The 14482-nt window shown below is 37.3% G+C and overlaps 1 protein-coding gene across 3 annotated transcripts in view; it reads right to left on the bottom strand.

The window, feature by feature from the left end:
• Positions 1-14482, bottom strand: part of MKKS (McKusick-Kaufman syndrome) — a 34681-nt gene that overhangs the window by 8601 nt on the left and 11598 nt on the right. For all 3 annotated transcript variants that reach the window (XM_027840447.1, XM_027840446.1, XM_027840448.1), the window contains one exon: positions 9670-11109. In XM_027840447.1, the coding sequence (XP_027696248.1) occupies positions 9670-10660 (991 nt within the window). In that variant the 5' untranslated portion in view covers positions 10661-11109. The remainder of the gene's footprint in view (positions 1-9669; positions 11110-14482) is intronic.

Raw genomic sequence — 14482 nt, 5'->3', positions numbered from 1 at the left:
CATACAGTTAAGTAAATACAAATTAAATTGAATAAGAGAATGCTAATAAATGGAGAATCATAGAAGGCTTCACAGAGAAGAAGCCACCTAAGGCAAACCCTTTAGGATGAACCCTTTAGACAAAACTGAGGAGGGAGTACATTCCAGGGACAGGGAAACAGGCTGTGTGTATACAGAGGCAAGAGTCAAAAGGTCAGGTTCAAGGAATAGCTAATAGATCAGCTAGGCAGGAATACAGCTCATGTAGGGAAATAGGAAATAATCTTAGAAAGGCATGAAGGAATCAGACTCTGGAAAACCTTAAATGTTGGAAGGAACATTTTGTATTTTAAACCGAATATAATTAATAAGCATGGTTCCCAAACTTTTAAAGAATTAACCATATTTTTAAAGTAGAAAAATCAATAAAAAATGTACATCATTAGGAAGATAATTTTAAGACAATTTTATCCTTATAAACTCTCTATAGCACTTGATTCTACTGGCTATTTCTTCCTGGAAATATAATGAGTTTTTTTTTTTAATTGCAATGTTCTCTGCTCTCTTTCTACCCTATTGACCAGTTCTCATTCTCCTTTGCTGAATTATCATCCATGTCACCCATTATGTGCCTCCTTACTATATATTCTCACCAAGGAACTGTCTCTCTTCTCTCTGAACACACTCTTGGTGACCTCATAAGATCCCATGGGTTTAATTATAATTTCTATGTGTATGACTCTCACTTCTATACATCCAACACTAGTCTTGCTCCTTAACTCCTCTGCTTCACTAACTGACAGTCTGACATTTGAAATCGGATGTGCCACAGATACCTTGAATGGAACATGTCCAAATTAGAACTCATTATTTTTTCCCTTAAAACCACCCCATTCCAAACATCCTTATTTCTTTCCAATGAACAGCTATGCTCCTAATCACCCAGTTTGTAATTCTCAATTCCTCTCTCTCCCCTCCATCCCACATATCCGATTAGTAGTCAAGTCTTGCTGATTTTACCTTCACAACAGCTCTTCTTCTATTCACATAGACCCTCCACCCTAGTTCAGGCCCCCATCACTTATCTATTGGAATACCACCAAAAGCCTACTAAATAGTCTTCCTGCTTTAAATTTCTCTTTTCTCTAATACATCCTACACACATCTGAAAAATTATTTTCCTTAAGCACTAGTATGACAATGTTGCTATCTCTATTCAATAAACTCCAGTGGTATTGATTTTGATCTTTGAGCCAATGATATAAGCTAATATAGAAATAACACCAATGTTGGCAAATAATCTTCTGTCTCTTAAAATAACATCCAATTTAATTTTTTGTATTGTTATTCAATGCTTTTCCCATCTGACACATTCAATCATAGTTAGGCATGGGTCTAATCATGTTACTTTCCTGCGCAAAATGCTTCAGTATATCCCTATTGTCTCTAAATTGTCATTGTGTTGTCTACAAACTACTTAGTTCGTCATTAAAAGGTAGGTTAATAGGGAGGATAATATAAAGGAAGGCACAGTCACAGGCAAACAAACTTCCTGATGATGAAGGAGGATTAAAAGGAAAAAACAAATAACTGGAAATAAAAGAGATGGCTATCAGTTGGGGAATAGCTGAATAAATCATGTTATAAATGTAATGAAATATTATTATATTGTAAGAAATGATAAAAGAGATGATTACATAAAATCCTGATAAAAAATGAACTTATACAAAATGCAGAGTGAAGAAACCAAAACTATTTATACAATTTCAAAATTGTAAAGCAAAACAACTTTTAAAGACCTAAGAACACTGATCAAAGCAAAAACTAATCACATCTCTAAAGGACTTAGATAGAAGCACATTATTCACCTCCTGATAGAGAAGTGATAGACTCAAGGTGGAGGAAAAGACATACATCTTTGGACATGGTCACTGTGTAGATTCATTTGGATTGACTATGCTGGTTTACTACAAGGATTTTGATTTGTTTTCTTTCTGTTTTTAACTGGGCGTTGGTGGGCAGGTGGTTAGCAATAGTGATAGCAACAAAAAAAGAAAAAGAAAAAGAAAAAGAAAAGGAGGGCCACTAAAGCATTTAAAGTAGGTCACATAAGAAAATAGAAGGAAGTTCAGTATGGGCAGGTAGGTGGTAAAAATGCAAAAACGGATAGTGCTAGACCCAGAATCAGGAAGACCTGAGTTCAAAAGCAGTCTCCAACACTTACTAGCTGTCTGACCTTGGGCTTCTCACTTAACTGCTGTCCACCTCAGTTTCCTCATCTGTAAAAGGGAGATATCATTTTCCCCATGGTTGTTATGAAGATAAAATAATATTTGTAAACTTTAAAGCATTATATAAATCCTAGTTATTATTATTATTATTCAGAAGCCCAGTCAAGCAGGACAAGGTAATTTTACTTATTTTTAAGGTAAGATATTTTAAACATAAAATTGCAACAGTAAATAATTAATTCTGACCAAAGATAATTCACAGAAATTACTTTAAACAGTGGAACTTATCTCCACACACATTGACATCAGAATTAGGAGTACCATCCAAATATCTTCAACTACTATTCTTAATGAAAAATATTTTTTATTAGAATGGAGTTGTAATGGAAGTGCCTTGGAAAGACTTAAGCATATGTAGACATTCTGTAACTGTTTTGGTCTGCTAACCCAGACCATACATAGTCAGAAGTCTTTTTGGATTTGTTGCCAAAATATGAACTGGAGGTGCTGTCCAAAGTCCTTGGTTAGTTTTGGCCATTCTTTTGGGCCACATTATTTTTGGCTACTCTTTCTTGGTTTGATGCCTTTGCTGATGGTGTTTGGTAAGAGACAATTATGTATGGGCAAAGGCTTTAGGCCTTTTCTCCTCTAAGGCTGATAGGTGGCCCCATGAAATAGGCATTGATTCCCTGTCTCTATTTTTCCACTTTAGGTGACAGGATGAGACTCTGACATTGTGAGTTGTTTTTTAATTTTATCTTATTTTTTTTGTTTGTTACATTTTAAGTTCTAAACTCTCTCCCTCCTTCCCCACTCCATATTAGAGAAGGCCATTATTTGACATAGACCTATAACATACTATATCTATAATATACTTTTAGAAGTATCTGTAATATGCTTTTTTTTGAAAAGCAAGCAGTGTGGAATAGAGATTCACAGTTTCCTATACAATCTTGATATGCTTTCATTCACTTTATATATATGGTGTTTGGGGTTTTTTTTGGTGTTTAAATTAGAATAAAATAATTAATTTTTTTAAAAGAGCCACGTAGACAGTTCTCCACTTCTCCAATATCTCTTTTCTTCCTTTTCCCTAAATCCCCCTCCAAAACCATTGGAGCTTTCTTTCCTATCCTTAATCAAATCCTCAACTCTACAACCTCCACCCTCAGGAAGGGGCAGCTACATGGCACAGTGGATAGAATGCTGGAGTTGGGAGTCAGGGAGACTCATCTTTGTGACCCTGGGTAAGTTACTTAACCCTGCTTTCCTCAGTCACCTTATCTATAAAATGAGCTGGACAAGGAAATGGCAAATCACTCCAGAATCTCTGCCAAGAAAACCCTAAATGAGGTCATGAAGAGTTGACTGAAAACCCTCAGGAAGCTGCAACCCATATCCTGAATCTCCTTCTATACCAAATTCCAGGTTGGAACCTCACTGAAGACAATTGTTACTGTTCACACCTTTTTGTACAGTTATATAACTTTAATAATTTGACAAATATTTCCAAAGAATAGAGAGGACCCAGCAAAATTTTGGGAAGAGTTAAAAACTGCTATAAATTGTTACAACCAAACTTGGGCTAATCATCAATCAGTGAACTCTATTCCTATTCATGTGCTGCTATACAAAGTTAGGGAAAATCACAAATCTCTACTGATTATGAGTCCACTACAAATTTTTGTTTTGTAACCTCAACTGGAACCTCTCTGCAGCAAGGCAAATTTTCCTAATTGATTCACTATTCCCACTTGGAACAGTAGGTTTTCCCAATCTTTTCATTCCTTCTCAAACCTCCTCCCACCCTCTCAAGCTGAGAACCCTGTCTCATATTTCACTGAAAAAATATAGCTATTTGCTGAGAGCTCCTCTTCTACCTCATCTTACTTCACTCAGTTGCTTTCTGTCACTATCTCTTTCACTCATCTCATATAAACACAAGTGAAACCATTCCATTCTAGCTTATCCATCAGATTATCTCCTTTATCATCCCTGCTTTTTCAATAAACTTCAATCTCTCCCTGTTTACTGGTCATGTCTCTAGTGCCTAAAGACATGCCCATGTTACCCCCTCCTAAAAAAAAACAAAACCCTTCATTTGATCCATCCTTTCCTGCTAGCTAACATATTATAACCTTTGTGGTTATATTTCTTGAGAAGACTAAGTACAATTGGTGTCTCTCCTTTCTTTCATTTCACTCTCTTCGTACCTCTGTCATCTGGCTTCTATCATTCAAATGAAACCGCTCTTACAAGTAATCTCTTATTTGAGAAATGGTATTTTCTCAATGCAAATCCTTTTTGACCTCCTCTTCTCCTTGATACTCTCTTCTTGCTAGTTTTTCATAGCTCTGCTCTCTCCTAGTGCTACTCCCTCCTACTTGTCTGACTTCTCCTTCTCAATGTCCTTTGCTAAATCTTCATATAGGTTGTACCTACTAAACTTGGGTGTCCCCCAAGGCTCTATCCAGGGCCCTCCTCTCTTCCTCCTCTATACTATTTTTCTTGGTAATCTCATCAGTTCCTATGGTTCTATCATCCCTATGCAGATGATTCCAATTTTTTTTTTAACGTAGCCCTAATTTCTCTTTTTTTTTGGCTAGGCAGTGAGGTTAAGTGACTTGCCCAGGGTCACACAGCTAGTAAGTGGTGTGTCTAAGGCCACATTTGAACTCAGGCCCTCTTGAATCCAGGGCCGGTGCTCTATCCACTGCATCACCTAGCTGCCCCACCTAATTTTTCTTCTGAACTCCCGACATGCATCTCCAATTGCCTATTTGAAATTTTAAACTGGATGTTCCATGAATAACTTTAACTCAACATATCCAAAACTGAACTCATTCTCTTACCATTTTTAAGTCATTAAAGAGTACTGAGTTTGGCCATTCAATTGGCCAATCAACCATCTAGCTGTCATACTGTGTAACTGCCATTTTTCTATCTTTTCAACAATATTAGTACGAGATACTTTATTACTTTGTTAAAATCTAGATAAATCAATTAAATAGGCACTTATTAATTTACCACCGGGTGCCAGGCACCATGGTAGGTGATGTCTATAATTAACTATAACTATAGCATTTCCAGATCTACCAGTTTAGTAGCCATGTCACAAAAGAAACTGTTAAATCTGACCTGTTTTCAATGAAGCCATGCTAAATTTTTGGATTCACTGCTTTCTTTTCAGAGGATCATTAACTATCTTCTTTGTTGATCAGAATTTCCCCAGAAATCAAAGTCAAGAAAGCGCACTGATCCATCAGCTACAGACTGTGAACTCTTTCCTTTTTTGAAACTCAGGATATATTCTCTTTTCTAGTCTTATAGTGCCTCTCCTTTTCCATGTTCTATCAACTATCATTAATAGTGGCTCAGCAATTATACCTACCAGTTCTTTCAGTATTCAAATTAACTTGGGCCAAGTGACTGGAATTCATCAAGGACAGCTAAGTGCTCTCTCACTATATCCTTACTTATCTTGGGTACCCACTTTCAGTTATTTTTGTTCTCCCTTTCAGAATAAGGGTAGTTCTCCTTGGCATAATAAACAGAAATCAAGTAAGAAGTGAACAACTTGCCTTTTCTGGAGTCATCATTCTAGCCCTTCTTTGATTTTCTTCTCCCAAAACAACTTCAAACAAAACAAAACTTGTCTTTGGTTTGTCTTGCTAGCTTCAGCTCATTCTGAGCCTTAGCATTCCTTATATGATTCTCGTAGAATCATGGAAAATATTTTTGTATTCCTCCTGTTTTCTCTCCTGAAAATCTGACTTGTTTGGTGTTTCTGATGCATATATATCAGTCTCTTCAGACAATTCGTTTTTCCTCCTTATAACTGTTTCATAAGATCATACACAGATTTAGAGACAGAAGAGTGCTTCGAGGTCATCTAGTACATTCTACCAATCCATTTTTCAGATGAAAAAATAGAAGTATAAAGAAGTCAAGTGACTTATACAGCAACACACAACTATTAATTGTCTGGTGAAGGATCTGAATCCAGGTCCTTTTAATTCCAAGTCCAGTGGCCTTGCTGGACCAATATACCATGCTGTCTCAGTTTCCCTCTGTATCTCAATTTCCTTCCTGCAAGTGTATTCATCCCTCTTGGACTGGCTATTCCTTCACAATATTGGTCCTTGGTATCTTACCTAGGCTTCCTCTGCATCCTCTGATCCCCTAGATCATGCCCTCTAACCATAGATGTCCTTAGGGTTCTGTCTAGGACCCTCTTCTCCCTCCATATTATTTCATTAGGTGATCTCATCAACTCTCACGGATTTAACTGCCATCTCTATGCCTATGATTCTCAAATTTACCTTTCCTATCCCAATATCTCTGCTGACCTTCAATCTCACATCTCCAACTGCCTTTCAGACATCTCAAACTGGATGTCCAGTAGACATCTTAAACTCATTATGTCCAAAATGGAACTCATTATCTTTTTTTTTTTTTGGTGAGGTAATCGGTATTAAGTGATTTGCCCAGGGTCACACAGCTAGTAAGTGTCAAGTGTCTGCTCTGAGGCCACATTTGAACTCAGGTCCTCCTGACTCCAATGCCGGAGCTTCATCTACTGTGCCACCTAGCTGCCCCCAGAATGCATTATCTTTCTCCCTAAACCCTTCCCTCCTCCTACTTTCCTTATTACTGTAGAAGACAACACCATCTTTCAGGCTGACAACCTAAGAGTCATAATGGATTCTCACTATTTCCCACCTCCCATATCCAAGATGTTGCAAGACATATCAGTTTCACTTTTGCAACATCTCTCAAATATGCCTGTTCTCTCCTCTGACCCTCTAATGCATGCCCTTATCACCTCACATCTTGATTACTGCAATAGCTGGTGGGTCTGTCTTCCTCAAGTCTTTCCCCACTCCAATCCATCCTTCACGCTGCCACTAAAGTGATTTTCCTAAAACACAGATCTGATCATGTCACCCCTCGGCCCCAACTCATTAAATTCCAATGGCTTCCTATTGTCTCCAAGAACAAACATAAAATGCCCTGCTTGGCATTCAAAGTCCTTTCATAATCCAGCCCACTACTACCTTTCCATTCTTCTTATACCTTATTCCTTGAAATGTATTCTTTGATCCACTGACTCTGGACTCTGGATGTCCCATGAACAAGGTATTCCATCTCTAGGGTCTGGGCATTTTACTGGCTGTCCTCCATGCCTAGAATGCTTTCCCTTTCCTGCTTTTGGACTATGGGTTTAAGTCCCAATTAAAATCCTATTTTCTATAGGAAGACTTCCCCAACCCCCTTCAATTCTAGTGCCTTCCCTCTCTTAACCACTCCTATTAATCTTATACATACAGGTCATTTTGAATATATTTGTTGGCATGTTGTCTTCCCCCTTAGACTGTAAGCTCCTTGTGGACTATCTTTTGCCTCATTTTTATCCCCAGTGCTTAGCACATTGTCTGGTACTCAGTGAGCACTTCATAAATATTCATTAACTAATTGACCCATTTTAATCGGCTCTTGAAAAAAATCTAGTTTGCATGTCAGACTATGTCTGACTTTCCTCTTTCTATCTCAAATTCTAGGAGGGAGTGTTCACTTCCCCGTAAGATTCCCATATCTCTACTCCCACAATTAGAACCAGATTCAGAATGGAATTTCCTCTTGTTGGTTCCACCACCTTCTGAAAGATAAGATTATCATTAAGGCAAATAAAAAGTTAAAAGCAGTTCTACATTTGGCACAGCAAAAGTTCTAGCAGATCTGGATAAATGAAATCCCACATAACTATTTTATCATGACTTGTTTCTTGAGCAACACTTGTTTATTTCCTCTTTGTCCAGGTAGTCTGTAATACTCTGATGACAAAAATTGCTTCCGTTTCTCCCTCCATTGATCTATACCCATAGGTTCTCCACCATCCCCTACTCCCCACCCCACCCCCATCTATGGATTTCCTCATGCTTATATCTTCTTAGTACACAATGCTACTAATTCCCTTGCCCTTTTAAATCTCTTTAAGTTTCTTTAGACTAAGGAACACCTACCCAGAGCCATATCCTACTCATAGGTTCTTATCCACTAAATCCCAGCAGTTTATCTTTTAGGTAAAATTTGCTTCCTAGTATTTGGACATTCAACTGATCATGTTTATTGGTAGGAACTGACAAATGACCAAAGCCTGGAAGGAAATGAGAAATCTGAAGAGGTGAGGATAGGGGAAGGTGCATTCCAGGCATGGGAAGAGTCTCTCAAAAGGCTGAGACAGCAGATGCAATGCTGAATTTGCATACAGACTAGTCAGTAGACTAGTCTGGCTAGAGCTAGAACTTAAGAGTGCATGAAGGGAATATTAAAGCCTATAAAGGCAGATTCGAGCCAGACTATGAAAGGTTTTAAATACCAAGCTAATTATTTTTATCTAATCCTGTAAGCAATAGGGAGCCACTAAAAGTTCTTGAGGAGGTGGAATGGCATGATTAGACTTGTGCTTTAGAATTATTTTGGCAGCTGTGTTGATGAATAGGAAGAACAAAGAATGTGGCAATGTATTTCAAAAACTTGTGTAACTGTCTAGGTAAGAGGTAATTGATAAGGTAGTAGAGTGCTAGCAACATGACTGGAGAGATACAAGGGATGTTGTGGGTTTGGAATTAATAAGACTTGGCAACTGACTGGATATGGGAGGTGAAGGAGAAGGAAGAGTTAATGATGACACTAAGTATATAAACCTGGCTCACTTAAAGTTATTGTTGATGTTCAACAGAAATAGTTAAGTGTGGAGAAGGAAATCACTTTAGCAAGATAATAAATTCCTCAATGGATATCTGGGACCACCTTTTAGGCATCTGCTCAAGTTACCATCACCTACGTATTCAATGAAGTGTAAGTGCTAAAATGAAAAGGGAGTTTTAAGAAATTATGGGAAAAAAAGAGTCCTACTTCATAGCTTAGTTCCAACAAAACTGATAAAACCATGCAATAAATTATGAATTATTATGGGAATGTTAGCCTTTTCAGTGATCTATACAACCAATGAGCCAACTCTGACAGTGTGGACTTGGTAAACTAGCACTCTATGTGTACAAACAAATGCTTTAAAAGTTCCAATATTATGTTTAGGACAAAACTTGAAATGCCATTCAAAAAGCACTAAGTACTTACTATGTGCTAGGAACTGTGTTAAATCCTAGGGATACAAAGTGTGTATACACATGCATATACATATATCTATACGTATGTGAAATGGGGGAGGGTAGGAGGAAGGAGAAAGGGGACGAAGAGGGTACATTCTGCTATCTCTTTCTTTACTGCTTCTGACTTACTATTCACTTAGTGTCTGAGAGAAGCTGATGTGAAAAAACCTTTGCTGTAGAACAGACTATGTACTTATCTACCATATGGACAATTACAAGCCAACAGTGGATATACCCCAAATGGGAAAATCTTAAATGTTAAAAAAAAAATTCTGAGTCAATTTTACCTGTCATTTCACACAGGGGCTCCATCAGAGATATTCCAACTCTGTCTATGGTAATAATGTGATGCTGATGGAGGTACTGCTTCAAAGCTGGATGTATAACTTTTTGGCAGACAACAATATCTACGTGATCACTAATGAGCTGATTTCCCAAATTAAGCAACTGGTCCAAGACTGCACTTTCAAGAGAAACTCCATAACTGATCACTAGGGTTCCATCTCCAGGGTCAGAAATATCTCCAGACATAGATATACAAAAGAGTGCCACCTTGAGGACATCTGAGGGTAATTTTTTGATAGGAAACTTCCTCATCAATTGAACTTCTGGCATTTCAATGACTATTCCAGGCAATACAGTAGAATTCATAACTCTTTCATCTTTTAAAGGTATGATTATACTTTTCCCCAAAATAGCATGGTCTTTAGCCTTTTCTGGAATTGTAAGCAAAAATGCCTTCAGAATCAAAGTACTGATATGATCAGCTTCTTTTTTGTTGAGCAGGCAAGCAGGCTTGCTTGTTAATATGCTTTGTACCAAACATAAGAGAGTCTTCATATTGCTAAAATCTATAGAGATTCGGCAGCCACAGGACTCAGAGTTGAGATAGTCAGTGCAGAGACTCAAAAGATGCTTACTTATTTTAATGACAGTAGCAGTTGACAAGTTTAATCTCTGAAAATTTTCAACTAAGTTAAAGCAAAGAATGGCTGTGAATAAGCCACAGTCACTAAAACGTGATACATGATTTTGCACAGAGGTTGTCAAAATCTTTAATATAGGATGGGTGACAGAAAGGTTACTGAACAAGAATGATGATGATGATGTTGTACAAATGGAACCTCCAACACCATTGTGCAGTTGCTTCAGTCTACCAGAAGGGCCATAGCAAGAGGTTACAATTTCTCTTAGTACAGAGAGAGATTTACTAATAATCTCTTTTGTCAGTAGTTCACAGGTACATAATGAAGGCTTTTTAGCTTCAACACGAGACATCTTATTTCAGGTTATATATAGGTAGTAGAGATACGTTTTATTTTCTTAATCATATTTTTCAGACAATGTATTTTCACAGATACTTTAAAGTTATACAATTAACTCATCAAGGATCTCTCAGAACATGTGGCACACCGGCCATGCAATTTGAAACAGTTTATTCTTTTGAAGTTCATTGGATCATGTTGATTGAATATCATACATCAATACTTCTACAGACACTTTTACTTAATTTCTTTGATATACTTTTCTTTGCTTTCAAATTGAGATTTGGCAGACTGTTTTGCAGCTACCTGTATAAAATATGTGCCAAGATGGACACCTATGAAAGTTAATCCAGCTACAAGGAGCCAGTTCTTTCTAATCCAGCTGGTTTGTTTCATCTCTTGATCTGATGCCAAAGTGAAATTCAAGTTCCAAAGACAATTCTTTTGGTAAGATACTTCCTTCTGTAAGAAACACAGACATAAGACAATAGGGAGTTAGACTAGGTGACCTCTAAGGTTTCTTCCCAAACTTAAAACATTCACGTATGCTTGTGTCCTCAGAATAAGTTACAAAGAACTTCCACTTGGCACAAACAGCAGCTTAGCCTCTAGAAGTTTAGAAATGTAAATTAATTTGGATTTCAAGTCCCTGTATTTTTTAAAGTTTTGAGAATAAACATTTACATTTTAATGATTTTAGAAAGTAAAACAACATGAATTATAAGTCTACAAGGGAAACCTGAATATGGTAGGTAATCTACAAATGTATTTCACCTCAAAATTAGACATGCTTTTTGGTCTAAATTTCCTCAGACGAGATATTACCAACTTTATTAAATGGGGTGTATACTTTATTTCTGTCTGTAACCAAATTCAATTTCTTTGGAAACTTGAAGTATGAATGGTGTATTTACAGCAATTATATCTTACATACAGCCATCAAAACAGAACAACTTTTGACAGTCTTAATTCTATAGTCACTATTCATTTATACTTATGCTATGTAACCCTTGCATCCTAACATATTGCAACAAAAAATATGAATAAAAATCACAACTGAATTTAAAGCAGAATTTTCCTAACAATTCTCAATTGTGATTTTCAGTTTTGAAGTCTTGTCCAAAGCGACATATCTTTAAAATCTTCAGTTCCTAATAACACATACAAAAATGCAAATAATGTGCTAGGTGGCAGAGACCAAACATAGGACCCGACTTGATCTTTGATCTCAGATTCTCTGATCTTACAAACGAAACTTTGTGAAATGCCAAATAAATGAACAAGCTGAAACAAAGGACAATTTTATTAACTACAGTAGTAAATTATATATTATGGGGAATGAAATTCCTTGAGAAGAATAAGACTATCTGATAGTTTGAAATGGTAAAGTTTGGTCCTACAATGGACTTGCCATTATAGTTTCTAGTTATTTTAGGAAATGGATTAACCTTGTGACTCTACAAAGGAAATAGTGAATTATGTCTAAATGCAACAAAGCCAGTGGCAAGAATTTTGGGGATAAGCAGAAATTAGAGTAAAGAGAAGATCTGAAGATACAGTCGCTATTATAGAAATCAATGGGGCAAAGTAAGTTAAAGGAAGTATATAGTCTTTTCTTTCAAGGACTGTTTGTAATCATGGGGAAAATCCTGTTTACCTGATAGCAGAATCTAGCTCTTCTGAGCATAAATTGCATATCTCCATGGTATGTTTAGGAATTGTCATAATTGTTTTGGCTTTGGTAAAATCAAAATAAAATATTTACTTGAAATTTTGGTTCTGAAGTGGGCCTTCTCTTCTCTTTCTACTCCCTCTCTTTTAGTTATCTCACCAGTTCCCATGGCTTCCATGATCATTTAAAACAGATAAATCCTACACCTACATATCCATTTCTAATCTCCTGAACTTCTGTCCTGAAATTTGAGATTTCCATCTGGATGCACTGTTGGCATCTCAAATCCAACATGTCCACCAAGAAAATCACAGTGTCCCCCAAACATAACATTTCTAAAAACTTCTCTTTATTGAGGGCACTGTCATCTTTTCAGGTAACAAAGTTTGCCAATCTTGAACCCATCCTTGACTTTTCCTTCTTTCTCACTCTCCATATCCTACCAGTTGCTAAGTTTTATTGATTCTACTCCACAATATCTTTCACATTTATCATTCTCTCCACTCACATATTTCTACTCTACTTCAAGCACTCATATCCTCTCTCCTATTATTGCCAACAGCTTCATAAGCGGTCTCTTTGCTTTTAGTTTCTCCCTCTCCAAACCATTCTCCTCACAGCTAGCAAACTGATATTCCTAAACCAAATATCTAATCATTGTATTCTTTTACTCAAGTCTCTGACTGCTTCTAGAATAAGATGAAAAATCCTTAGCCTGGTATCTATTAGCCTTTTATAACCCAGCTTTCACCTACCTTTCTAGTTATATCATTATTCACACACTTTCCATTCTCATCAAACTGGATTGTTGGCTGTTCCTTGAATGACATTCCAACCCTCACCTCTGCCTTTGCGCATGTGGACCCCCCAAGTACAGAACACACTTATTTGACTTAACTTAGGGATCCCTGGGAATCCCTAAGCTTCTTATAAAATACAGCTCAAGTGTCAATTCCTATGTGAAGCCTTTCCTGATATAATTGTTAATGCTTTCTCCCTTTTGAAAACACTGGTATTTACTTATCTGTGTAAGTATGTTGCATCCCTATGGTAGGAAGGAAACTGCTTGCAGGCAGTTTTCTTATCTCTGTATCCCCACTGCTTGACACAGTGCTATGCACGTAGCAAGTGCTTGAGGCATGCTCGCTGAACTGAATGTAACAATTAGGAAAACTAACTTTTATATGGCAACTTATGGTATTACAGAACATTTTCCCCACAACAATCCTGTGAAATGGATAGTGGGCAAGTACTACTGGCATCATTATATAAAGAAATCTGAACCTATGTCTTTAGGGCAGCTAGGTGGCACAGCAGATAAGTGTATCTGGCCTGGAGTCAGGAAGACTCATCTTCCTGCATTCAAAACCGGCCTCAGACACTTACTAGCTGTCTGACCCTGGGCATGTTACCTAACGCCATTTGCTTCGGTTCCTCACCTGTAACATAAACTGAAGAAGGAAATGGTAAACCACTCCAGTATTTTTGCCAAGAAAACCCTAAATGGGGTCATGATTGAAAAACAATTTCTGATTACAAAATATGTACCCCTTCTACTATACTATGCTGCTCCTCAATGTAACACAAAGCCTCTTGGTACCCACTTTCAACTCAGGAATCTGGCTGATAGGAAAATTAGGGACTGACTTGGAAATTTTAGTTGTCCAAATAAAATTTTAAAATAAAGTAGTAATTCTTGTTTCAAAATGGAATTCTGAGTTCTTTAAAGAATTTCTCTCTTTATCTCCAGTCTCATATCTCAAACTGCCTATCCAACATTTCAAATGGTTGTCCTACAGACATCTTAAATTCAACATGTCCAAAATGGGATTCATTACCTTTTCCCCAAATACTTGCCTCTTCCGAATACCCCTATTACCGTGGAGGGTAACACCATGCTCCCAGACAGCTGGGCTCACAACAATGGTAACAGACCACTCCTCATTTTCTCTCATCCTACATGTCCAATCTGTTGCCAATTCCTGTCCATTCTACCTCTGAATTATCTCTTGTATACAACCCCTTCTGAATTCCTTTGAAACTGCCATCACCCTCATGCAGGCCCTCCTCACCTTATGTGCCAACTACTGCAATAGCCTGCTACTGGCCTACCTGCTACAAGTTTCTCCCACTCCAGTCCACCCTCCACTTAGCTATCAAAGT

The sequence above is a fragment of the Vombatus ursinus genome, unplaced genomic scaffold, assembly GCF_900497805.2.
Source record: "Vombatus ursinus unplaced genomic scaffold, bare-nosed wombat genome assembly UNPS02014841.1, whole genome shotgun sequence".
NCBI lineage: Eukaryota > Metazoa > Chordata > Mammalia > Diprotodontia > Vombatidae > Vombatus > Vombatus ursinus.
The sequence above is the reverse complement of the archived record's forward strand: the minus strand, read 5'-3'. Positions and strand labels throughout refer to the sequence as shown.